General features: G+C 47.4%; 2 protein-coding genes across 2 annotated transcripts; one reads left to right on the forward strand and one right to left on the reverse strand.

Moving 5' to 3' along the window:
- Window positions 1-235: 235 nt before the first annotated feature.
- On the forward strand, window positions 236-8,197 carry CLK1 (CDC like kinase 1). The gene is made up of 13 exons (XM_072342097.1): window positions 236-347; window positions 684-823; window positions 2,867-3,104; window positions 4,170-4,260; window positions 4,685-4,751; window positions 5,164-5,280; window positions 6,044-6,210; window positions 6,294-6,388; window positions 6,475-6,604; window positions 6,899-6,981; window positions 7,403-7,482; window positions 7,703-7,793; window positions 7,875-8,197. Exons 2-13 carry the CDS (start codon window positions 684-686, stop codon window positions 8,088-8,090), a joined length of 1,515 nt encoding a protein of 504 aa, XP_072198198.1. The 5' UTR covers window positions 236-347; the 3' UTR covers window positions 8,091-8,197.
- A 176-nt stretch (window positions 8,198-8,373) lies between these two features.
- Window positions 8,374-18,917, reverse strand: BZW1 (basic leucine zipper and W2 domains 1). The gene is made up of 12 exons (XM_072342098.1): window positions 18,780-18,917; window positions 18,431-18,501; window positions 15,667-15,843; window positions 13,389-13,483; window positions 13,071-13,136; window positions 12,710-12,845; window positions 12,039-12,148; window positions 11,751-11,921; window positions 11,305-11,451; window positions 10,806-10,944; window positions 9,843-9,965; window positions 8,374-9,618 (listed from the first exon to the last, which is right to left on the reverse strand). Exons 2-12 carry the CDS (start codon window positions 18,489-18,491, stop codon window positions 9,587-9,589), a joined length of 1,257 nt encoding a protein of 418 aa, XP_072198199.1. The 5' UTR covers window positions 18,492-18,501; window positions 18,780-18,917; the 3' UTR covers window positions 8,374-9,586.
- Between the last annotated feature and the right edge of the window lie 3,803 nt (window positions 18,918-22,720).

Below are 22,720 nucleotides of genomic sequence, written 5' to 3' on the forward strand. Positions count from 1 at the left end.
CACTGAACCTGCCACCGAGTGCCTCCAAGGATGGAGCGTCCACCATCTCTCCGGGGAACCTGTGCCGCTGCCTCACTGCCTTTATTGTAAAAAGTTTTTTCCTTGTATCCGCTCTAAATCTCCCCTCTTTTACTCTGAAACCATTTCCCCTTATTCTGTCACCACAAACCCTGCTAAAAAGCCAGACAGCTTCCATCTGATGGCTCCGTCCCGCCCCGCTGTGACGCGCCGCCCACGCCAGATTCCGCGTCGCCGCCATTTAATCGCGGCCGAGAGCTGGGAGCAGCTGGTGTGCGGTGATAGCAGAGAGAACAGCGGCGGCAACCCGGGCTGCTGAGATACGGGAGGTGGGTCGCGCTGCCGGGCGGTGCGGCTGAGAACCGCGGTGCGAGATTGGGGGCCGCCTGCTGCCTGTCGGCGCGGCCCCGGTCGGGTGCTCCTCGGCCCGCGCCTCTCCCCGCCGCCATGTTGCGCGTCCGCCCCGCGGCAGAGGAAATGGCTCCGGCCGTCGCAGTGGGGGAGCGGGGCTCGGCGTGGGGCCGGGCCGGGCCGTGGGGAGCTGGGGTTGCGACCGTTTGGGGGGGAGGGCGGGCGTGCTGCACGTGTGGGCTGTGCGCTGCGCTCCGTGGGGACGCCCCGTCTGGGCGTGCGGTTTGAAGAACAAAACCTTACGTGTGTTTCAGATGGGAAATTACGAGCGCAGCGAGCAGCACGGGTGGGATCGGCGGCGCGGCGGCAGCGAGCGCCAAGGGAAGCGGAGATCGCCCAGCGGTGCCCAGGAGGGCAGGCACTACAGGCACGAGATGGCCAAGCGGCCTCGCAGGTGAGGGTCGCGGCGCTCCGGTACCTGCGGGCCTGTGCGTGCGATTGGCCTGCACTCGCACGGCTGCTGGAGAACGTAGCGGCTGCTTGTGGTGGAAGTCTTTGAGGATTTGTGTTATACAGTCTAAAGTACAAAGGAACGGTTTGATTAGGACCACGAAAATGGCCCAGGATATGGAACGCCTATCCTAACGGGACATGCTGACAGCTGGAGCTCTTCTGCCTGGAGGAGGCTCCGGGGAGACCTGAGATATGGGCCTGTTGGTACCCAAAGGGGGGCTCAAAGAAGGCAGGGGGAACACTCTTTAGCAGGGTTTGTGGTGATAGGATAAAGGGAAATGGTTTCAAACTAAACGTGAGATTTAGGGTAGGGAGATGGGAACTGGGCTCAAGGAAACAAACAGAGAAGCAGCAACGATCTAAGGAGGAAACCTTATTTTACTAATGACAATCTAATTGAAATTGACTCTAATAAATCAAGTAAAATAAGAGACAGAGAGAGGTTTCTGAAGACCAAGAAACTTACTTTGAAATGGAAGATGCCGTGGCTTGGAAGCACAACCACACCTGCTGCCAGGCAGTGAGAGAGAGCGCCAGCGTCCCTTCTGTCACGTGTTTCCCTCTCTGACCGTGAGGTCCTCAGGGACATGTACTTCTTTTTCTGTACCAATAGAAAAATAATGAAACTGTGACATCCCACCCTTTATTCTGCATCACTACATCATTCTTAAAATACATATATCTATACAAATAAAAATTAAAATGCAATAAACGCGTGGGTCTATATACATAGAATTACTGACTGCACTCCCCCAACATCAAATTCCCTTGTGGTACACATGGAACATCCCCATCTTTCTGCAACACCCACCAAGTGCACCTGGGTCCCTGGGCAAAAATGGTTCCACGGAGAGGTCTGCCCTTTCCAGAGGCTGGAAGGACCCAAACAGCTTTTCCCAACATGTTCTTTACATGTACAGCAGGGACCTTATCTCCCTCTATAGTGGGTAGGGGCTGGATTGGTTAGGACCATCACAAATGACAGATCCTCTAGTATTGACCAACCGAGTGGCTTCTGCCAAATGTTTCCACCACTGCTTAGATGTTCTGCCACCCATTGCTTTCAACATAGTTTTCAGCAACCCATTGTATTGTTCGGTTTTACCAGAAGCTGGTGCATGGTAGGAGATATGATAAATCCACTCAATGCCATGATCTTTGGCCTAACTATTTATAAAATAATTTTTGACTTGTGTCCCATTATCAGGCTCATTTCTTTCTGGGGAGCCATGTCACCACAGGACTTGTTTCTCTTTTACTCCTAGCAGCCCCACAACAGATGGGTCCTCTGACAGGCCAGGCAAAACAGACGGCTGCTTAATGTTGTCCATATCTATAGCAGCCGTTCCAAAGGCCCGTCTGTACCCCTTAGGACACATGAAATGCCCCCTTTTGAGGTAATCGATACCAAGTATGCATGGAGCCCCTGGCCCAGTCACAATAGGATGTTTTTGCCAGTCTTTACCAGTGAGGCTTATTTCGGCCTCCAACACGGTCAATTCTTGACAGCCTGCAGTCACTCCAGAAATATGGATTGATTCTGTCCCTTCGTGACTCGAGGGCTTGGACCCACACCCGCTGCCAGGCAGTGAGAGACAGAGCCAGCGTCACTTCCATGACATGTTTTCCTCTCCAGCCGTGAGGTCCTCTGGGACGTGTAGTTCTTCTTCTCTGTGCTCCACATGATGTTATAATGTCGATTACCGATAGAAAAATGACAAAACCATGACAAAGGAAAAAGACTTTTACGATAGGATTGGTGAGGTGCTGGAATGAGTCACCCAGGGAGCTGGTGGATGCTTTGTCCTTGGTGACAGTTGAGGTTAGGCTGAATGAGCAATAGTGGAGCTGTAGGCGTCTCTGTTTGTTGTGGGGATGTTGGCCTAGGTGATCTTTAAGGGACCCTTCCAACTCCAACAACTCGATGTCTCTGTGGGGATGCGGGAGTTACTTTAATTAGATTTATGTATTCTTTTGCTTCTAGTAAATGTTCACAGTCCAAATCCATAAATGACCGGGAGCACCACAAGCGGAGGCGCTATGTGGAAGAGTACAGGAATGAGCACACGCAGGGCAGTGACAGCGGGCAGCAGCACCGCGAGCACGACAAGAGCGCCCGCCACCACCACAGCAGCAGGTCCTCGGGCCACAGCAGGAAGGGCAGCTACAAGCGGCGGTACAGGTCGCAGCACAGCGCCTGCCACCACCACCAGCACTCACAGGTTTGTCCAGTTATAACTGAGGGGGTTGTGTCTTAGGGAGATGTAAGTTCCAGCTGGGCAGCAGTAATTGAGGGGGTTTGAGGAAGCCTGTGAACGATGTTAGCACATTAGCCCTTTTTGTTAGGTTGTGTTGTTTTTGGTTTTTTTAATCTTTACTGAGAATGTATACTGTGTAGTTATGCTAATAACACCGTGGCATATAGTCTCGCCTTTTGTTCACGGGATGTAATTTGAGCCAGTTAGTGAGAAAAAACCATCGGATGGAATATTCGTGCAGGCATCACTCGAGTGCCTTAAAAATATATTATGATGTCAGATATTTATTTCTGCCCTACTCAAAAGTCCAAATGCAAACTCTGAGACTTGCTTTTGAGTACGTATTGCTGAAATAGCAGGGAGACGATGTTAGGTTTTGACACGTTTGTTGTTAATGCTTAAATGAAATGCTTTAGGTCTCGATGAAATCTGTAGAATCAGATAAGTGCGGTGACTGTCCGCTAGCAGGGTGGTTTTTCTGATCATTATTGTATATTCAACTGTTAAAAAAGCTGAAGATAGGGTTTATTGTTTAGTATCTTCAGCTGAGAGAGCCTAAAGTAAATATATGTGGTATTTCTGTGATTAAGAGAAAAGCTGTTACTGAACATTCAAAGCAGTGATTTTAAATTCAATTACTTAAGAGGGGTATTTTCGTTTAGCCGTGAGGCTGTTTTATATATTGTAATTATTAAATCCTTTTGCTATAAGAAATGAGGGCACTGAAAACCTAAATGAAAATTCAGTGAACCGATCTTCTTAAAGAAAAAACAATGTTGTATTTTTTTATTGCCTTGCCACTTTGAGTATCTCATCTGAAAATCTGTTCCTTGCCATGTTTTTCTCCTGTAACATAAACTATGTGCCCTGTGAATTTCCGGGGACTGAATTTGAAATTGCTCCTGCCAACCGTTTGTGGCCTGGCGTGTATCTGAATGCCCGAATATCTCCCCGCTGAATGAATTTCGTATTCTGACCTGAATTGACTCGGGTTTATTGATTGGCCTGACCATCTCGGTGCCGTTCCAGAGGAGTCATCGAAGGAAAAGATCCAGGAGTGTAGAGGATGATGAGGAGGGTCACCTGATCTGTCAGAGTGGAGACGTACTAAGTGCAAGATGTATAGAATATTTTTCAAAACTTATTAACGTTCAGATATAGTAATTTCTTTTAGCATAAGATGTGAGGGGGCTTTGCCAGTCTTTCCTTTCTTTCTTTTTACGTTTTATTCGGGGGGAGGGGGGATGGTTAATCTTCTTCTGGCAAACTTAAATGTATTTCGTTTTTCTTTTTCCCTTTTTTGTTTTAAATCCCAATATAGTAAATGAAATTAACGTGTTACAATGAGATACCTGTAAATGTGTTGATGAGAGCTGTCCGATAATTTCTCTCAACCTTGTTATTGACGTTTTTAAAGAAGCACAGTCTAGAATAACCTTCAGTGATAGCGTATAGTCCTTTTTGTTCCTTTTAGTTATATTTGCTTTTTTCTTTTAATGGCCGACTAACTTCACTTCTAGAGCTGACAGTTCTTTTCTTTATAGATGAGATTGTTGCTACTTTGGGTGAAGGAGCTTTTGGAAAAGTGGTGGAATGCATCGATCACAAAGCGTAAGTCTTTGCTAAATGTAGTAGTTCTGCACCTTTATGTATTAGTTCTGCAGAGCTGTTGGAGGCAGCATTAGGAGGTAAACGAGTGACTATCCATAAGAATACTACTGATACTCCAGGTATTGAGTATGCTTTAAATTTTACTTGTGCTTGTGTCTGTACGGACATTTGTTATCAATAAAAGTCAGTGCTGGGGCACTGGGCATCCTGATCTGGTGGGTGGCAGCCTGCGTGTGGCCGGAGGTTAGAACTGGGTGAACTTTAAGGTTACTGCCAGCCAAAGCCGTTCTCTGAAAATGCTTTACGTGGTAAGGTTCACAGGTTTCATGTGTTTTTCTAGAAAATATATGGTGATAATTAAGGAATAATTTTAACTATTCCTTTTCATAACTGTTTTACCTGTTTATTGCAGGGGAGGTAGACACGTAGCTGTGAAAATCGTAAAAAATGTGGATAGGTATTCTGAGGCAGCGCGTTCAGAAGTACAAGTACTGGAACACTTGAATGCATCAGACCCCAGCAATACTTAGTAAGTACCTTACTTTGTCTTTAAGATTGCTTTGATGTCACTTTCTGTAACAACACCAGCGTTCTTGAAAAACACAACCAGAACACACCAGACCGAGTACTGCAAACTCACAATGACTACATAATAGCTTCTGAGTATTTTTCCCTCTAGGTCATCTTAGGTTACCGAGTGCTGGAGGGCCTGTGCTGTTTCTTATAAGAGAACTATTTGCACTCTTCTCCACGCAAAGCTGTACCTCAGCCCCTGGAGGGGCACAAGCTGTCCTGCAGTGCAGGGCTGCCTAGGCCTGGGCAGGGTCTGGCTGTCAGTTCTGGATCGAATTTCTTCCTCGGGCCAGTGAAGCTGACCTGAGAGCCTACCGTAGCAAAAATTGTATTCAAGTGTGGGCACACTAGCAACGTGGAAGTACCACCTTCCCTATAATGCTCAGGGCAAGTCTTAGAAAAGCTTAAGGAATGTTTCTTGTACTCACAGGGAGGTTTTCTTAGTGCTTCCAGCAGGCTTCTTGCAGATTTTGGCTTGGCTTTGCTTTCTGTTAACAGCCTGGTTGTTATTTCCTGAGCTGACCGCAGCTTCTGACCTGGAAGCACCATTCCTTAGGGTTTCTGTTTTGAAGCTCTGCTGCCTGAAACAGATGAGCTACATGCATGCTGGGGAATAAGCCCTCTGAAGGATTACTTCCCATAGTTGTCCCCATCATGTGATATACATCTCAGCGCTATATAACTTACTGTTGAAATTTCTGTTTTCCCGCTTTCTGCAGCCGCTGTGTCCAAATGTTGGAATGGTTTGAGCATCACGGCCACGTCTGCATTGTTTTTGAGCTGCTGGGACTCAGTACCTATGACTTTATTAAAGAGAATGGCTTTTTGCCATTTAGGTTGGACCACATTAGGCAGATGGCGTATCAGATTTGCAAATCTGTGAACTGTAAGTATACCTATGTATGTTGCTTTTATTTCTGTTTAATTTTCTTTATGGGACTTCCTATCTCTGTATTTGTTACCTTGCAGTTTTACATTTGAACAAACTGACACATACAGACCTGAAACCAGAAAACATTTTGTTTGTCCAGTCTGATTACGTGGAAGAGTATAACCCCAGACTGGTAAGTTGCTGTCATCTTCCCCTCCTTCCCCGCAGCCGTCTGGGTTTATTTCATCGCTTTCATCTCACGGTGTGTTTCACTTTCAGAAACGTGATGAGCGCACACTGAAGAATCCAGACATCAAAGTGGTGGATTTTGGGAGTGCGACGTACGATGATGAGCATCACAGCACTCTGGTGTCTACAAGACATTACAGGGCTCCTGAAGTTATTTTAGGTCAGTATTATTCTTCTTGGTCCAAGAGTGAGAGCGTGCTGATAATTAGAAGCAGTGACCACGTATGGCAAACTGGAAAAAGGTCTTGCTCAGAACTGTGCCTGGCTGGGCAGAACACGTCATGTTTTCATCGTGGCAGTGAGCACTGTGAAGTCTGTCACGCCGATCTCTCTCACCTGGAGGATTTCTGTATGCTGTTCAGCTGTGCTTCAGAAATACACGTACTTTGCTTGAGCTGTTCAGTTGTTTGTAGCCAGGTCTAACCTGATGTTTCTGGTTGTTTTTTTGTCACAGCACTGGGATGGGCACAGCCATGTGACGTTTGGAGCATCGGATGTATTCTCATAGAATACTACCTCGGGTTCACGGTATTTCCGGTAGGTGACGGAGCCTCGGAGACGCAGTGTGTGGGGCACTGCAACTTGGTAAAAAAAAAAACCTCGAGGGAGGTGGGGTTGCAAAAAAGCAATACACTTCTCCGCCTTGCCGCACTGAAAGGATAACAGAGGTGGCTTCATCTCTCACTGGCAACATATTACTCAAGTACGTGAATGTTTTGTTTGTTGCTTTGATAGCAGCACTGAAAGGTAGAATTTATGACCACAGAGAAGGCAGGGCAGGATTGTGAAGGGAAAAAAACATCTTCTGTAAGTTACTTTTGGAAGAAGATGACTATCAAGGCTCTTTTCTTCCTGTGAGACTGATTACTGCTTTGCAGTGTACAATCCAGAAATCAGGTTAGTGCGTTCATCATGGTAACTTACTTTAATGATGAGAGAAACCTTCATTTTCCTCCAGACTCACGACAGCAAAGAGCACCTGGCAATGATGGAACGGATACTGGGTCCTTTACCTAATCACATGATACAGAAAACCAGGTAATTAACCTTGTCATTTTTCTCTACCTTGACAGCTTCATTTTTAAATGCAGTATTTTCAGGTTTGGTTTAAACAGGAAGCAAAAAAAAAAAAGTCTTTTTGCTTCGTTTAACAAACTGCTTTCACTTTAGTGGAATATTATCAGATGGTTCCTCAGTGGGAGGAAACATGCTGGTAAAGATGTTTGGTTTAAATAACAAGTTGTGCTGTTTGTTGAAGGAAACGGAAGTATTTCCATCGGGACCAGCTGGACTGGGATGAGCACAGTTCTGCGGGCAGATACGTCGCAAGGCGCTGTAAGCCACTAAAGGTAAAACGATAGAAGGGAAAGGGCTTGGGGAAAGGGAGCCGGAATTAGGGTACAAATAAAACACTGTTTGTGGTGTTGTAGGAATTCATGACGTGCAGGGATGCTGACCACGAGAATCTGTTTGACCTCATTCAAAAAATGTTGGAGTATGACCCGGCTAAACGTATTACGCTTGAAGAAGCACTGAAACATCCTTTCTTCTTCCCTTTGAAACAAGAGAAAAGGAAGCTGTCTCCTGACCCGGAGCAGTCCCGTCCAGATGGTAGCAGTCCGCCAAAGAAATATAGAACATTTTAAGTATTTATTACGTAGAGCTGTTTTTTGTAAATGTCCTATTTTGTATTATGACTCTTTGGATACTTAATGCAGCTGCAGAAATAAAAGTTATTTAAGAAAAAAAAGATACTAACAGAATGATTTGCGTATAATCAGCTCTGTACACTTCTTAAAATATATATTATATATAAAAAGCAGCCTTATGCACTCTAGGTGTCTCCTAAAAGGGAAAAAGATTAAACGCTTATTCTGTCGCATAAATAGTGAAACACTTGGGGACCGATGATGCTTACAGACAGCACTCTGCATTACACGTAAGAATGGCCTTTATTTGCTTGGAAAAAAAAAAGTTACAAAGTAAGGAAGATCACGGTAGTATTCAACAGATGATAGCACTGTGATCACCATTTTCTTTTTACACATTAGTGGGTTTACTCAGGTTAAGAGTATTGCAGCTAGTGCTCACCGTTTGTTAGCTTACAACAGCAGATCGTGTCTTTACTGGCTCTTTCCTAAAGTACCCGCTGTCCTGAGAGTTGCCCGCAAGAATTCAGAGTTTTGGTGAACAGATAATCTGGTTCCATATAGCAACTGCCAGCATAAAATAATCCCATGTAAGGGGCAGGGTTTTGCTCAGCTTACCTTCCAGCAGTCCTGTACGTAACAAACGGCACAGGCAAGGCACAGCCCTGCCCAAGCATCAGCTTCAGTCAGGGCTCTAGAAAGCTGCTGGGCAGCCGCATGCAGAACAGCGCTGTTCGCTTAGGAGAGAAGCTGCAAACTGATCCTTGGCTGTATATCAGCCTGAGCAGTAAGCGGTGCAGTCCCTTAGGAACTCGGGCCACCAGCTGTGACAGCAGGCTCAGAGAGGCCACTCTTCATACCCCACCTTAGCTACGGAGGTCACTACCACCACCACAGGAGCTCCCGGCAGTGGGGCGGGTGCCTCGTGCAACAGCTGGATCCTAGGATTACTTTATGCTGGAAGTACGGGAAGAGATGACAGATTTTACAAAGATGGACATTCCACAAGTTTACCTGGAGCGAGTAGTACGGATTAAAGTGTCACACCAAGTTACCACACAAGCCACGGCCTCGTCACATCAGAGGCTTTTTACAGTTTAATTTGCAAACAGAACTGCCATAAATCTCATTTACCAAATCATGTCTACTCAAATGCAGATAGAAAACCCAAAGAGGTAAAATGAATTTAATTGTGGAAGGCCTTCTTAAATTACATTATTACAGTAGAAAATACAGGAGGTAGAATATAACTGAAAGGACAAATGCAGGTTAGAGTCAAATCTATAGCTCCTGTAAACTACCTACTTAAAACATGGTTTTAAAAACTAAACCCAGTATTTCAATAACTATAGAAAACAGTTAAAATAAATTTGCCATGAGAGCCCTTATATCATGCTTGATACAGGGAGGTAGGATGTAAGAATCAGAAGGACACATGAGACATGACACTTATCTACAGCTCCTGTTTGCTTTACTGAGGACCGTTCCAGAGGTCAGTCACCCTCCTCCGCTTCAGACTCCGACTCTGCAAGAGAGAACAGTGATCAGCTGCTGCCACGAGGCCCGCCCTCCTGCAGCCCCAGCCTTCAGCCCCCTGCCCAGCAGTCCCAAAGCACAGGGACTGCTTTTCCAGCTGGGACTGGGGGAGCTCCCAGTCTCAGGAAATCCACCAGTGCCCCCCCACCTGACAAAACAAAGCACCGGACGTCTCAAAATGAAGAGAAACAGGTGAGTTAAGCTTTTGTTTACCTTCTTCAGCATTCTTGAGCCATTCGACAAACTTCTTCATTTGCTCCAGGAAGACACTCTTTCCTTTAGCAAGATGTGCATCTTTATACCATTTTAGGATGGGTTCTTCACTCAGAACTTCAGCTGTAGGGTGTACAAGAGTGATGTCAATAGGGCAGAACACCAAATAGCAGTCCGCAAGGAAGCCTGCCTAGCAGCCTTTGCTTCCTCCCCTAGACATATCGACACATATTTGTCAGTTGTTCCTCGGGAATGGCTGGCCATACCTGCGCTATGAATAACTCCTGAAGTTCTGAAAACAACACATTTCAGATGGGTTGCTGTGGGTTTTCTGAGCGCTGCCTCCAGAAGCTGCGCTTTCCCTCCTAGCAGCAACACAGCTTTGAGTATTTCACAGCTATCTGAGTTCACAGGCTCTGAGAAAAGCTTCCGTCACCTGCTAAGAACCGATGTCCAAAGGACACCACGCCGTCTGTTTTCAATTGCTTACCATTTACAAACACAACATAATCTTTCACAACAACTATTTTCCTTGTTTCCTATGATGTTTGTACAGGCCCACAAGCTTGCCTTTGAGTAATACCTTTTAAACAGCCATTTAGCAGGAGACCTAGAGCACGCTGACACCTTGGTGGTTTCAATCTCTGCCTGTTCAGACCAAGAACTAGGAATTATACTTAAAACTTAGGAAAAGACTGTAGTTAAGCGCTTCAAGGTCTTAATGCTTTGCTTCAGGAGACAAGAAGCACCCTTCCTTGTCTAGAGTGCTTATCCACGTGCCAAAGACTGCAGTACCTCCGCTTGCATTTTAGGGTTCTAAGTTTGCGAACTGAGGGTACAAAATCCCTGAGCTATGGAAAAGCACTGCCATAGCGCTGAGCTCCCTTGAAGGCTTTACCACAACCAAACCGTTCCGCAATCCAGGCTTAAACAGAAAATGAAATCAACCCCGCAGAGATTTACCTTTGTAGAAGAGCACCACTATTTTCTGGAAGGCCTTCATGAAGTGAATGTTGTCATAACAATACTCCTGAATCTTCAACAGAAGAGTCAGCTCTGACTGACCTTGGGTGGTAAAGGCAGCGAGTAGAGGGCTGTATTGCTGTAATAAGAAAGAACAAGTTGGCACGCACACGCATAACACTTCTTAACATTTATCGCCCATCTACACTGGCTTCGTGCAGTTTTTGTCAGCCACTGCTTAGACATTTACAATCCACGTATCAGGGAAGCAATTTCCACACATCTCCAGCAGCATTTCTGCCAAAATCCTACTGGCTTTTACCTCAGCAACAGGAACAACAATCAATATTACAATTGCAAGGGAAACGGCTCCCCATCTAACGCTGTCTCTGCATTATGGTACTCCTAAGTTTCAATTCACTTGAAAAGACAGCTGGAGATGAAAGGAAGCCCAAGCCCTACCTCAAGAGATGTAAAAGCCTCAACTCGGTTACAATACCTTCAAGTGCTTAATGGCTTGCTCTGCTACCAGCTCCTCCTTTTTGTTCCACTCCACAGTGCTCATCACACTTGACCAGATTATGGCTATCACAGTCTGTTCTGAGATGTTGTTTTTCTTCATCTCCTCCTTCACATACAAGATTATCTGCCAGAGAATAAAAGAAATCGTCACGTAGGTCACATGAGGCAAAAACCTAAATTGAAACTTCTAAAGTCAGCTTGGAAGCCTTCGGTACAGCCGTGACTCAGGGCATTAAGGAAAGACCACAAAGCTAAAACCGGTAAAGCTGGTACTTATTGCAGTCGCTAGTGGGAACCAGGAGCCTGAGCTCAGTAACTGAACACGCATCCTCTTCAGATTAGCACTAAATACTATTGCATTTCAGATAATTTGAGCTACATTCCTACAGAGGAAAAAGACCTTGTCCGCAGACAAGTACTTACATCCTTAAATGGATCTCCCCGTGACATCTGCTCCTGAAGTTCTTTCTGCAGTTCCTTTCGAGCTCCTATAGTTTGCTGGTTCCGAACATACTCGGAAAGTTCTTTCAGTCCTGCTTCAGTGAAGTACTTAGAGAAGTGTTCTACGCTTTGCTTGTTGGCTGGGAAGAGTTCCTGAAAACAAAGCATACAACAGCTCTTTCACAAGAGTAACGTGACAAGTACTTTGCTGGTAAAAGCTATTTACCAAGCTGCCTTCAGAAGCGAATCGGTAGCGGCAGTGATGCTCACCATTAGCCTGTTATCCATGTTGACTTTACGAAGACTGACAGCAACTGCATTAATGTCTTTCTCATTTATCCATGACTTGAAGAGCTTGACTGCAAATGCTGCAGAAACACCTGTGAAACAGGAACAGTGTATTACTGAAACTCAAAGCAAAGGGAACCCAATGATTACAAGGCACGTGGGTCGTCACACCCCTGCCCCGAGCGACAGCTATGCCTGGGGTGGTCTTGACAGCCTGCAGTACTTTTTTCTGAGGACACAGATACCGACGCGCTGGACTCGTCTCACAGCTCAGCGTAGCGAGGGCTTCTCTGTACTCAACTCTCACTGCTGCAATTTAAGAAGGAGCCTGAGGATACAGCACACCTTCTGCACTGAGAAGTCTTTTTCCAGAACACAGAAGTCACTAGTGGGACAACTGTAGTGACTGCAGCTGCCAGCACTGCGCAGAGAAGCCCTATGCACAAGTTGCCCAAACGAGGAGTTTCTAAAGACCTTCAAGGTTGTGATCCAACACATTTACCTTTGCTAACTCTACTAATGTAAAGCTATCACCCGGTGAAGCCGATGAGCTGCAGGGGCATACTGTCATCGTGGTCTCCAGCTACTTACAGTAAAGCTTTATATTCTGTTCACACCATCGTTCCACTTACAGGAGAGCCAGCGACACTTACCTTCTTTTACCAAGTTCTCATTATAAAGACTGTTGAGAATTGATGCATTAAGTGTTCCATTGGCAAGCAGAATACCCGTCAACATGGCCAGTTTGTTCCTCTCAGACTCTGAGAACCCTTTCAGGAACAGCAGCAACTGCAAGAGGAAGAAGGGTTGTGACGCGCGTGCTAGACACTTACGTTTGCTACTCCACCAGCAGCACTGCTAGCACACTGCCAATCTACTCCAATGGTCATAGAAGCTTGCTGTTCTTCCATTAACAAGATCCTGTTCAATTTTAATAATCTATCTCTTCCGCATAGTGACTAATTAGCGGGATATGAAAGCCTACCTCTTTGCCAAAACAAATCTACTCCATACCTTTTTGACTTCATCCTCAAAGCCTTTCTCCAGGTACTTGTAACGCCTGATGAGCTTGTTAAAAACCTGAAAAGAGACGGTGTGTCTGAAATGCTCTGGATTATCATTTAATTTGAATTAGGAAAAACTTCGATACAGTCAGTCTGGTACCATTCTACTGTGCCCAAAGCCAAAAGGTTCCTACGAGGCTTCTTAAAGCCATACACTGCTTTTTTTATTTTTTATTTTTTATTGTTTACCTGAACTTTCAACTACACAGACCTCTCTGTAGTCAAAAATGACACGTTTAAGTAAAATTATACTCATTGCAGAACTCACCTGAGCAAATGCTTGCATGGTTTCTAGGTCTTCCTGTGCCGCAAAGACACAGACGTCTGTGCGTGTCATGTCATCTGCCAGAGTACCACCTGGGGCTAAGGAAGGGTTTCAGTATTAGCGCTGCTAGTCCTCAGTAAAAATCAAATACGCGTAACATGAAAAATATGTTGTCTTTCCATGGTAAAGAGCCGCATCGCTAGAGAGACACCGCTGCATTTCCATCTGCTCTGCTGCTGGAGATGCACTAAACATCAGATTGGTAGCTTAGATAGGAACACCTAAATATTCCAAACCCCTACAGCTAAATTGGCTGACAACACATCTTGTTCATGTCCAAGCAAGTTGATGTGACTATACATGCTCTTCTTCCCTTAAAGAAAAACAGTGAAGCTGCTTAATCCCAGCAACTATTTACTATCTTTTGCAATGCTGCTACTTTCTATGTCAGTCTTAAATAACCAAACAAGTCACCACACGAGATTAAACACCTATAAAAATATATTCACAATCCAATGCCTTTGAGATGAGCTGGAAACCTGAGCCTGGAAAGGTGGTTTCAGCTCTTTAGGCTGAGAAATCAGAAGATGCTTGTCCAACATACTTCTTCAATTAAACACAGACATTTGACTTGGAAGCACACCCACACATTTCACAGACAGTGAAATCCAGTCACCAGCTTCATTGTCAGAACAACCAGTGATCAAATTCTATTCCATCCCACATAGAAGGGAGATCCTTTTGTTTTGCAGTATACGGAGACAAGACTTCAAGATGGAAATAAGCACCGGTGTTAAGAATTGTAAGAGGTGGCATGTTCTTATTTTGTCCGTGTCTGATTAAAGACCAAAACTCATCTACTCAGCTGGTTTTGCTTGTTAAACAGAGCAAACTGAACGCCGGTCCCCTCTACCACCACTAATGCAGTAATGCATTTTTTCCCCCTCACTCTCATTCTGAGATAAAACATTTCCAAACATAGCATGCAGTGGTTTTAATACTTGGAATCCAGCCTCCCCCGATTTGTACATTAAGACTGCCAAGCAGTGATGCTCCGTGTGGCAGACAAACCTACTTTCTTGTGTGACCAGCTCTTGTAACATCAGCAAGAAATGCTCTTGCCAAAACAAACATTGCACAGTAACTCCAGCCTACGTAACGCTGTTCCAGCACACAGTCTTCAGATAAACAGGCACACGTTGTTACACTGCTCAATTCTGGAAGCCTTGTTTTTGGCATTTCTCTGAGCAAGTCACCTGACAGTTCTCCAGTATCGGCGGCAGACCTCCACACATGCAGCAGAGGTGCCCTCCCAAAACAGCCGCCCTGCTGCAGGAGTGCCACGCTGCATTTAGGCTATTTGAATTCTGTTACGTTACAGAAAGTCTTCTACAACTGCCAAGTTTCTCACTGAAGTCCTTTTCCCCACCCCGATATACAGGACAACAAATACTACCATCTGAAATGGACTGTTTCTGTCCAGGCAGACGACAGAGCAAGCCCTCTTCACACGCTGTATTTTAAACACTCCCCTGCCACTTGAATCCTTTCTCTGAACATCAGTCAAATGTGCAAGTCTAAAAATCTACGACTGCATCTTTCTTAATACTTTTCAACCTCATTTATCTTCATCTACATCTCGCCTGGTTGGTCACCATCCCTTCCGTTCTTTGCACTTTACACACAAGTACAACTTGCTCGGTTCACAAGTTTTCTGCTGACTTGGCCACCACCTCATTTCTCACTCCCGCACAAATACTAAGAGCTCACCGTGCCCTCACTGCTGCTAGCTACAAACAACTTAAAATAGCACTTCCAAGCTACAGCAGTTTCTTCTGCAAACAGTGTTACTTTGCAGAACAACAGGGAAGGGTGTGCAAGACAAAGGATCAAGTCAGAATCCACCGGGGAACTCCACTGGCTCCGTGACCACAGATGAGGAATATGAACCAAGCATTTGTTTCCCATTAGCAGAAATGCACTTCATTACACAAAGTTTTACTGTTGGCTTAATTTTTATTTTTATTTTTTAAATTCAACGTGCCTCTCTTTAATCTGAATTTGTATAACTTGCACTTCCAGGAAGGCAGACTATCTCAAGCAAAAGCACGGTGTGGTACAGAGTATTTCTGCAGTAATCTGACTGCCGAGTTAGGCCTGCGATACTCAGTTTGCTAGAGATAACAAACGCCGTTCTACATATCCAGCAGGCTCCCTGAGAGAGTTTGATAGCGGCAGAAGCAAGCTTGTCAAAAGTCACTGAAATCTGAAGGGTACTCACCCAGCATTCCGCCAGCCACCAGGATGTCAAAAAGTGTTTCTGCATAGCGGCGATAGTCAAGTTTTGCACCAGAAGCATCGAGAAACTTTGCTACCGCCTCCAAGTCGGTGCCAGTTTCAGTTAAACCTTGAATAATGCAGTCCTGGAACTGGGTGGGGTCAAACCTCTCTTTTTCATCTGCAAAGACAAGCGTTTGTTGAACTAAAGTCATCACACGCATTGAATTGGTCTCCAGACATAAAAAGGTTTTTTCTTTTTGTCTCAGAAAAACAAAAAGAAATCTGCACGCTGTCAGTTCCGAAGCAAAACAGAACTGTGAACATTCCAGCCTCCCGAGACAGCCGGGGTTACCAGCACCAACAGTGACATAACGGTGTAGCCTGGAACAAATTTTGGTGGCCAATAATAACAAATGTTGATGCTTTCACCTGTACACTCAAACAAGGGGACACAGAGTTATCAAACGCTAAAACAGACCTTATATACCTTTCAATGAATTCTGCAGTCCTTTCACTAAGCAGAGCAATCATTTGAGATGATCCAAACCTAACAAAACCTATCTGATTTCTGAATTTGATTCTTACACCCCTACTTACACACGATCACAACCTCTTCCCTCAAAACCAAGGCTTAGCCAAATGCCAGAAGGTAATTTCTAACATGTGCCCTACGACTTTGTATGTTTGACCCCATTACTCAAGTTCCGTTTCAGTGCTTTAGGCCTCTCACTGTTTCAGATGTAATAGTCAGACTGAGACGCTGCATCACTGCATCCTGTTAGTATGTACAGGCCAACTGACAGCCTGTGCTTTCTGGCCACAAAGATCACCCCCTCCTCTTCAGCTGGAGGCAAACAAAAGCTATTGGGGAAATGCAGAAATCTGAGCTAACCTCTTTATCTTAAATAAACATTAAATAATGATCTCTCTTCTTCAGTGTTTTACAGCAGAACACATTGTTACACTTGAGATAAATCATTTGATCGTGGTCTTTTCGCATACTTATAAGGGCTGCTCCGAAGTAATGCCTCCTATCTTTTTGTGCTGTCTCACAACACCAAAGGTGGACGTTGGCGGTGTGACAGCAGATGCTGAACCTCCCCACCAGTATCCCATAAACCTTGTCACCGTGCGACAGATGGCAGCAGAGGGGCAGGCTGACAAAATGGCGTCTGACATGGGAGCGTAGATGAAGCCAAAGTGTGTCACTGGATTCCTCCATGTGGAAACAATGGCACCCGCTGACACTCATTGACACTTGCTGAACATTTATGGAGCCCAAACAGAGGATGTGAGGACAGAGCGGTGGTGCGTGCTGCATTTCAGCAGCAGTGACAGTAGTCACCTCCACTGGTGCAGGCTTTTATGAGTGCAACGTGCGGGCTCTTGTCCATCGCTGGCAAAAAAGCATTACTAATGGTGGTGACTGTGTTGGAAAACAGTGTTTCGTAGCTAAGAATGTTCCCTCTCACACAGTGCTATTGTGCTCTTTGTATCAATTGTAGCTTTTGTAGAAATACATAGGGAACATTACTTTTGGAGCAAGCTGCACAATGCACAGCACTCACATGACTAACAGGCACCCTTACACGAAGAGGTCTTCACCTCTATTCACTCAGTTTGTCCTTAGGTTATGCGAGCCATGGGATGAAAAGCCTTCAAATAGAACAAGAACTCTGCTGTATGCTTTTACTAAAGCACTATCTCACAGCTGAAGTAGCGTTGTTAACACATGAATAAATGATTTCCTATGAGGCATGTCAGTGTCCTTACATTCAGTGCAAGTTACAACACATCCCTAACAGCAGGGTGGAGATTAGAAAATGGTGAAGCAGGTCTTTTCCGTGGCAGATCTATGAAACTCATCATTACCACAGGACTGCTTGGAAGCCAAACGATGATTAAAGGATGCAAAGTCAGTTCCACGTGCAGCCAGGTACTTCTGTGCCCCCCCATTACTACTTCAGTGACTATCGCACCCCCACTGTCATCGGTGTGACCCAGAAAGCCAGGAGGACACCAGTAAATGGTGTTAGATGGTGTATGGATAAGAGACAGCAAATATGGCTACTTTAAACCAATTTCAGATCACCCAAGAAAGACAGTTATCACAACGTGGTAGTAAAGAAGGAATCGCTGATCCCTTTCCGATCTGGGCTCCCTGAACATTCTAAGGCAGGTCATCTCCAAGAAGAGATCCATCCTTGCGGCTGCCAGCCCTTCAGTGAGGTTAGGGAGGGGCGGACCCAGGGCTGGCTACACCCCTTCTCGAGGTGCTCAATCAGTGGTCCAGGCAATCACCGGCGCTGCCCCCCGCCAGCTCTTCAACATCCCATGAACACACCCCACATCGCTCCTCACGTTTCGCCAGCCGTTAGCTCTGCCCGCAGGGTTCCCGGACGAGACACAGGCCCCTCGGCTGGTTCTCCGTTTTGCTTTGACCCGGATACCCGCACGGCACTGCAGGGCAGTGCGGCTCCCAGCGGCCCCACGCCGACGCCGCTCCCTACGCGCGACCCGCGGCAGGCCGCGCCGGAGCTGCGCGCGTCCGAGGAGCCCCGCACGGCCGCTCCACGCCAAGAGCACACCGTGCGGCCTACGGGACCCGTTCCTGCAGACAAGGTCACGGCAACCGCCACGGCCCGCTCCCGCTGCCTCGCGCCCCCCCACGCGGCGCCCTTAGCAGCCCCCCGGCGCCAGGCTCGCGGTGCTCTCGCGCAGGAGGCCACGGGCAGCGCAGCGGCAGGCCGCGGCCCCTTGCTTACCTCTCTTCCTGGTCTTGAAGCGCTGCCCCGATAGCGTCGGCTTCTGCTGCTTTTGATTCATAAAAGACGCCCTACGCGGGAGCACAGCACAGCACTCACAGCACGGCACTCACACCACAGCACTCTCAGCGCCGCCCGGGCTCCCCCCGCCGCCGTTCCTCCTCCCGCCGCCCTCCATGTTCCGCACCGCGCTCCCCTCCGCCTCCGGCCGCAAATCGGCCCCGTCCCGCGGCGCGACCCTGCGGCGCTTCGCCGCTGCCCGTGCGGGGGCACGGAGCGATCCCACGGCCCACCCCGCCGCGATCGGCGCGGCCGCTGCCGCCCCAGCCCGGCTCCCGCGGCTGCTTACCGACTTTAAAGTAGAGAGAAATCGGCCGAGGGCCCGGAGCGGAGACCAACGCGAGCGGCGAAAAAGATCGGCGGCAGCGGCGGAATCTGCGGGCGGAACTAACGCGAGAGAACGGGGACGGCGCGCCCCGCCCGGGACGGACCATCGCGTTGCGCCGCGGGGGGCGCGAGGCCGGGGAGGAGGCCGAGCTTCCCGGGTCCGGCCGCCCGTCCGCCGCCGCCCCAGTGCCGCGGATCCCCGGCATCCGGCGGCGACCCCCGCCACTCCGCGGAGCCGCCCGCCCGAGGACCCCCTGCAGGCGAACGCGCCCGCGCGCCCCCGTGACGGCGTGACACTCGGCATCCCCTGCCGCCCCCCCCCAGCGCGGCGCTGCCCGTGGAACGGTCCGCGGGCGGCAGCGCCCCCTGGCGGCGCGGTATGAGCGCCGGGCATGGCCGCACACACTGCGCTGCAGCGGCCCGTGCAGCGGCGTCGCGAAACGCGGCCGGGCGGCAGCTGTGCGAGCGGCCGCGGCCCCGTCCGGCCCCTAACGCCTGCCGCGGTCGGCGGTCCGCAGCGTGGCGGAAGCTGCGCTGCACAAATGTAGGGGCAGCGGCGTCCAGCCCGTTCACGAGGCCGCTAGAAAAATGTCATTTGCTTTGGTGCAGTTAAACAAGCGCCAGCAGATGGGTTGGGTCGTGAAGCCGTAACAGCGTGGCAGTTCAGGAAGATTGACTCGGGAGCACCGGGCCCACAGCTGGGGTCGCCGACACGTTCGCTAGGACTGCGCTAGTCTGCAGAAGCACGGCTTTGGAAAGGGAAAGTCAGTCTGCACACAGCACTTCTCTTCCCCGGCCACAGAATTGCAGGGGTTGGAAGAGACCTCCAGAGATCCGACCCCGCTGCTAAACACAGACAGGTGTGTCCATACAGGTCCTGAACATCTCCAGAGAAGGAAACCCCACAATCTCTCTGGGCAGCCTATTCCAGTGCTCCGTCATGCTGACAGTTAAGGAGTACCTCCTTAAGTTAGCATGGAACTGACCACGTTCCAGTTTCTGCCCATTAGCCCTTGTTCTACTGCGGTACACCACCAAAAGTCCCACACTTTATGTGTTTATAATCAGTTATGAGATCCCCTCTCGGCCTTCTCCAGACTGGGCGGTCACAGGTCACCCACAGCACTCAGCCTTCCCTCATATGGGAGATGCTCCAGGCCCTTATACACCTTTGTGGCCCTCTGCTAGACTCTTTCTAGGAGATCCCTGTCTTTTGAACCAGGTAGCCCAGAACTGGACAAAGTATTCCACATGTGGACTCACCAGGGCAGAGTAGATAGCAGAGATTACCTCCCTTTATCTGCTGGCCAGGCTCTCAGCTTTGTATCATCAGCAAAATTGCCAAGTACTGAGTCCTCTACCCCTTCATCTAGGTCATCAATGAGGATGTTGAACAAAACCAGAACAAGCACCAACCTCTGGGGACCCCTGCTAGTTGCAGGTCTCCAACCAGCTCTGCACAGCTGCCCACAACCCTCTGACTATTAAGGGCTGTAAAATTATTAGTTCCTAAAATTGTGTCAGAGTTGTAACTTCTTTTCCTCTGACCTTAGTTATAGTATTGCCTTGTAAAGACTGAACGTATTCTGGTACAGACAGACAAAGTTATAGGTTAACACTACTTACATCTGGCGTAGAATCACATGCCCGTGTTCCAGGAGTTCTCTTCCTTCAGGCAACACACAGCTTTTTTTACCAGCAGTCGTAACAACAGTACTCATAACAACAGCACTCATCCTGTCTGAAGGCTGTAGAACAGAACATCCTTTAGAAGAGAGCATAAACAAAACCAGTACTGTCACAGAAATCTACAAAGATCATACACAGCAATGCTTAGATGGACATATCTGCAAGACTAGCTGACAACACACAACATGCTGGTAGAGGACAGCAAAGGTAATTGCTGCTGAGTTCCTTGCTCCCCAAAGGGACAAACTACTGATTAAGCCAGAGCTCACACCAGGTGTAAAGCATAGTGTCCCTTTGGCTAAAACTGGAGCTGTTAGGTTACCGGGTGTGCAAACAAAGCAAGTCACTATGCTTTATGAAGAGAATACGGGACCACCTGCACAACCATGGCTTTAAGGTTGCCCCCAGCCTCATTTATTTTTTACTAACCCCAACAAACGTTTCCTTGGCCATGAATTTTTGGCATTTCTGCTCTAGTAAGGAACCATAAATATTCAGAAAAATGCCAGGAGATTCCTGTGTGACAGCACCAAAGGACAGCAAAGTGAGCTGCATCTGCTGCTCTCTATCTGAGGAGCACACCAAATATGGTATTTTTCAGCGGAGGCTGGTCCTCTGAAAACCTAATTCTGGAATACATATTTAAGAAAGCAAATCTGAAATTGTAAGCGAATAGCTTAAGAATGATGTATTTTACAAGAGGGTACACTTAAAGCCTGAAAAACAATAACTTTTATCTGTGATATTATTTCACCAAACACAGCTGGTTAATTTGTGCTTGACCCTGCTGCTTTATACAGCTGATTGGCTTGAAGTCAGACCGGAGGATGCTTTTGCTCCACTGTCTGTATTTGACTGTGCTACAGGCACTGCACTGTCATCCAACCTGGCATTCACTTATTTACTTTCCCACATGAGTAAAAGGTAGGGTAAAACTTGGCAGAAACAAGCTCAATACTTTGTTCGTTCTACAGGGTGAACGTACTGAAGGTATACAGCACAGACCCCTCTGGTAGCTGGCTCTAGACAGTCTGTCCATTCCAGATCTACCCCTGCGGTGGCACGTGCAGGTACGAGCCCAAAGCCTGCAACCCCACACCAGCTGCTGGCACCCAGCCCTCCCCACACGCACCAACCCATTCACCCACACACTGTGAGTCACACTCAGTCAGCCAGTCAGTGGTCAGCACAGCTTGGTATTTGCTAGAGGTCGCATTGATATACGTACCCTCTCTTGCTCCAGTTTTTGGTGTGTGTTCTCCTGTTGATCAAGCCTGGTTTCTGGCACTTATATATGCACAGGTATGCAGAACAGAGTTCTACACCCAAAAAAATGGTCAGACATGGAGTTTAATTAGGTAGGACAGAACACGCTGATCAGACAAAGGGTACAACCAGACAAGTGTGCTAATGATCGGCCTGGGTTACCTACTTATCACTCTTGCTATGCTTGTTCCTAAGAAAGCATGAGTTGTCCCTTTTCCTGCCTTTGGTTCTTCACCTAATCACTCTACTGGAATTGTAGTACTAGACCGCAGTTGGTTTTCCTTCCATCCTATAAATGCCACACCACCTCCCCAGTCTGGACAGTGCGCTGAACACCCTCCTCTGCTGTGTCCCCAGGGCCCACGGAGGTGTCAGCCTGTGACAGCCCCAGCAAGAGTCAGGGTAAGGGCTGAGGGGCTGCTTTCTCTAGCTGAGTTATTTGGGTTCTCCTGCCTTCCTTGTGCCTCTGGGCTCCTTGGTGGTCATGGAGACAAGACTTCTGTCACACAGCCTGAGCAAATACTTGTGTCTTGTACTTTGGAATTGAGACAACTATGCAGATTTATGACTAGAGAACTACCAAATCCTCCAAGTTCATCTATTACAGTGAAATTCATTACCACAGCAGATTAATGAGTGTCCTGATTTCAGCTGGGACAGAGTTATTTTTTCACTTCCCAGTGTCTGCTGTGATGCTTTGTTTCTGCTTTGGGAGGAAAACAAATTTGATAACACACCAAGGTTTTAGTTGTAGCTGAGCAGTAGCTGCACACTGCTAAGGATGTTTCAACTTTGCATATCATTCTGCTAGTGAGGGGGCTGAAGGGCACAGGGAGCTTGGGAGGGCAAAGCTGATCTAAGCTGCACAAAAGAATATTCCATACCATATCACATCATGGGAAAAAACTTCAGATTGACCAGGGGAGCAGCTGCTGCTCAGGGACTGGC

The sequence above is a fragment of the Excalfactoria chinensis genome, chromosome 7, assembly GCF_039878825.1.
Source record: "Excalfactoria chinensis isolate bCotChi1 chromosome 7, bCotChi1.hap2, whole genome shotgun sequence".
Classification (NCBI taxonomy): Eukaryota; Metazoa; Chordata; class Aves; order Galliformes; family Phasianidae; genus Excalfactoria; species Excalfactoria chinensis.